The 4,069-nt window shown below is 43.8% G+C and overlaps 1 protein-coding gene across 1 annotated transcript; it reads right to left on the bottom strand.

Annotated features, from left to right (window-relative positions):
• Positions 1–944: 944 nt before the first annotated feature.
• On the bottom strand, positions 945–3,831 carry LOC117821137 (homeobox protein Hox-C3a-like). The gene is made up of 2 exons (XM_034695211.1): positions 3,342–3,831; positions 945–2,100 (listed from the first exon to the last, which is right to left on the bottom strand). Exons 1-2 carry the CDS (start codon positions 3,673–3,675, stop codon positions 1,592–1,594), a joined length of 843 nt encoding a protein of 280 aa, XP_034551102.1. The 5' UTR covers positions 3,676–3,831; the 3' UTR covers positions 945–1,591.
• Between the last annotated feature and the right edge of the window lie 238 nt (positions 3,832–4,069).

The raw sequence follows: 4,069 nt of genomic DNA, 5'->3' as shown, positions 1-4,069 counted from the left end.
TAGCCAATAAATTAGGAGTGAGAAAGTCATTCAATCTAGGACCACTAGGGGATCAGCTTCCTGGTTAGCTGCTCCATTTCAGAGCTGTCAGTATTCCTTAGTGACAGCTCATTTACAGTAAGGACACTGATATAAAGCTGTCAGCATGTCCAGAAAATGTGCACAGCTTTGTTAGTAATATTGATACCACAGGGCTCACATTATCAGGTATAACAGGAGGTTTACTCCTTCATCATGAGAGTTGCTGTCTCTCTTTGACATACAATTCTGCTGAGACCCAGGAGAACTTGTCTGTGACCCACTTCTGTCAAATAAATGCAGAGAGCCCCCGTGAGCCTAATTTAGCTCAGCAAGAGTTGAAATTTTGAAATCACTGTAAAGTTTACATGACATTGTTTGCAGTTGAGAACCCACAGGTCACAAAGGCACAGAGGATGCTCTTAAAAACATCTCCTCATTGTTCTGTAAGATAGTCTGTTGCCATTTGTGATTGAACCTCATTGGTCTGTTGTGGTCTGAAAGGGCTTCTAAGCTAACACAGCTAACATGCCCCCTGAGAGGGAGGCCAGCCCTGACTTGCAGCGTTACAATTTGGCCATTGAAGAGGCGAGGGTTGGGAAGGAGGAGGCTGGAGATCTTGTCATGGTGCCCAGTGGGTTCAGAGCTTGTGGTTGGAGTGCTGGAAAGATCGCCTTGTCTCTGTGATTAATGGCGGTGAACTCAGAGGCAGGAGCCAAGGAGAGGTTTGTTTGGCAGGGTTGTGCAACCTGAATGCACAATACGGCAGAGTTTTGAATGGATATGAGGCATGCCTTAATTTGATTACAGAATCCCTCTCATTTTTTTCCATGTGGAATCTAATCTAGGAATCCTTGATAATGAAATATCACTGAGAAAAATGTAATTTTAATCAGCCGTGAATCATGTAAACAGTGCACAAGAGCTGCAGATTTCCCAAATGCATTTATTAAGCATGTACAGCATGTGACATCTCAGTTAAACAAGAAACAGTATCAAAGACTTGCCCTATCTTCAAACGGCTTTAACAAAAATAAAACATCATTCAATGCGACCATTCTTCTGGTTCTCTGTTTTTTTTACACATTTTACACAAAAAGTCAGCTGTTTAAAGTTATGAAGAAAGAGAGGCCAAAAAATCTATTACAGCCACTTAGCTGCTCTTTGATGACAAGAGAATATAAAAAACTCCCTCATAGTATGATTCCCACATGCATTAAACATGCAACGATGTTGTTACCAGCCACAAAATCACATTAAAAAAACATGTAGTTAAAAAATGCTTCAACATCTTGTGCATGCCTTTTGTGTACATTATTAACAACAAGTTTAAAGACCCGCAGTCTCCAGTTTCTGTGCCTGGGAAACACAAATGATTTCACTGCAGCTCTCCTTTAATTAAGATACATTCACATAGTTTAATTAAAATGTTTCATGAACGGTGAGCGGCTGTGTTGGGGGGATTCCAGCCCAGGGAGGCTAATCAGACGTCCTCAGGTCTTTTATAAGTAAGTGAAAGTGGATGTATTGGTGAGGTTTTGATGAGCACAGGAGGGGCAGCTATTATGGGGCTCTAGGGCCAGTTTGAAATGCCGGCATGGTGATGACTATCCCCATCCGTGCAGGAGTGCAGTGGACCAACAGATGGAGGTATGCAGCTCACATGGGTCAGACCTTGAGGTTGAAAACACTGACCACTACTGCAGGAGACAGATGCATAATCCATGCAGTGCAGCTCTGCAGAGGAAGAGGTTCTGACAGCACAAGAGTCTGAAAACCTCAGGAGGTCTGGACATAAGCTGGGAGAGGGGTCAAAGGGAGACATCTGGGACAAACCAGCCACATTTCCATGCTTGTGCTCCTTCTTGTACCTCATCCTGCGATTCTGGAACCAGATCTTTATCTGCCGATCTGTGAGCTGCAGCCCAGCAGCCATCTCTATCCTCCGAGGGCGGCACAGGTAAGGACTGAAGTGGAACTCCTTCTCCAGCTCCAGCAGCTGGATGTTCGTGAACGCCGTCCTCTCCCTCCTGGCACTTCCTCTTCCTGATAGATCCGCTGCTGCAGCCACATCTCCACTGACTGATGCAGGAGAGAAGCACATAAAGAAGAGAGGAAGTTAAAAGCAAAGTTCCACATCTCTAACAAGTCTATCCTGAATGGTATAACCTCCACAATCCCATCCCCAATGCTAATCATCCACCAATCAGCCCGGGATAAAGCAGGGCCCTCTGCTCCTCCTGTGTATTCACTCATGCTTGAGACACTCTATAAGACTGGCTGTCTACTGTGTCATGTGTTCAGGGAAAGTTACCTCCTGAAGAAACAGTCTGGGGGAAACATCTGACTCCACTACGGCAAGCCTGACAGGCCACATTAATCACAGCTCCACGCGGAAGCAGACCTGTCAAATCCCCATCTCAGTCACTTAAAAGGTACCTTGGGAGCAGCACTGAAAATAACCACCATTAGAGGTTCCATTTGACATGTATATGAGCGATACCAGGGCCAGTTGATAACAACATGACATGAAGGGGTTAATGGACACTTAATAAGGCCTAAGAGAGGAAACAGCTTAACAACACTCAGCCAGATTGGAGCTTCCTGGTTGTATGCTAGCTTGAATGTAGTGCTGGTCTTTTAAAAATAACAATGTGCTTTAAATGAAAAAGAAAAAGAAAATGTTGCTCCAAATGTTTTACATGGATATCTGCTCTCAATGTAAAAGTCTTCTGTAAAATGCATTGTGACACTTTATTGGAAATTACACCAAATAAACATAATTTCTAAACACTACTGTTATCTAGTTTGGTTGTGTTAAGTGTTTAAAATAAAAGCAATTTTATGTGTTTATTTACATTAATTTAGATTACAAAATAATCCAGGAAGTTCAGGAAGTTTGTGCTTGGCCTCTTCAGCACCACCATAATTTGCCTCCCGACTGGATGAACAAAGAACTACAAGCAATAAAGTGACATTCATGTGTTTTGACTGTGCTGCAACAACAACAACAAGGATGCCCATACAAACCTAATCAACCAAACAGTAAAGAGATAGCCTTCACATCTGGTGAACCTACTTTAACGCACAATAAATGATGCAGGTGACACATTTTATAACTATAGTGAGACTTTAGCTTGTTATAAATTAGTAATCATGCATGAATGACTAGGACTGTGTAGTGCTGTCGTCATGCAACAAAAAGTCGGGCTTATAAGGTCAGATTTGGATTCACCCCATCAGAGCACCTAATAAACATTGTGTTGCCATTTCTGTCCCATTAGTTACAGCTACAAAAAGTCAATAAACAAAGCAGGAGTTACCAGATTGTTGAGAGTCAGTCGTCCGTGGATTCATCCAGGGGAAAATGACTCCTGAGTGGCAGATGGTGAGCACACTACAGCTTCTGCTCTTGATGTCCAGCTTGTCCTTGGCGTGGCAGTGACCCACAGGCTCAGGTGGATTCTCAAAGTGTTCACCTGGGTTCAACCTGGAACTGACAGGAGCAAAGGAGGTCATGTTTTGCTGATTAAGTTCTGCTTCTTGGCCTCCTCCTCCTTCATTGTATCCAGGGTTTAGTTCTGGCACTTGTCCAGAGCTCATAGCCAAACTGTTGCCATGCAGCTGCAGCGGGAGGGCAGACAGTTGGGGGTCCATGAACTCATCAAACTGTCTCAAATAAAACCAGGAATCCCTCAGCAGCACTAAAGACCAGGACTTCAAGTATGTCTAATATCCGATCACAATTAACCTGCATGTAGAAAGGCATGCAGGGAAGAGCACTTGGAGTAACCATGTGGAGCATTTGAATAATATTTACCAGAAGGGTGCCGTAGTCACGTGGGTTCCTGCTCCAATGGCAGAGCTCTGGAGTTGGAAAGTAATCCGCCGGCAACTTGGGACGCCCGAAGAAGCTTCTGCGATGTTTCTTCAGCCAACATTTCTATGCGCTGCAGCCTGCGAGTCTTTACCTAGGGATAAAAAAAACACATACAACGGAATATGAAAAGACGCCAACCTGTGTGTAATGAGGGAAAGAAAACAGGGAGAT

This window comes from Notolabrus celidotus, chromosome 11 (genome assembly GCF_009762535.1).
Source record: "Notolabrus celidotus isolate fNotCel1 chromosome 11, fNotCel1.pri, whole genome shotgun sequence".
Taxonomy (NCBI): Eukaryota; Metazoa; Chordata; class Actinopteri; order Labriformes; family Labridae; genus Notolabrus; species Notolabrus celidotus.
Note: the sequence above shows the minus strand (reverse complement) of the source record. Positions and strands in the feature narration are given on the sequence as shown.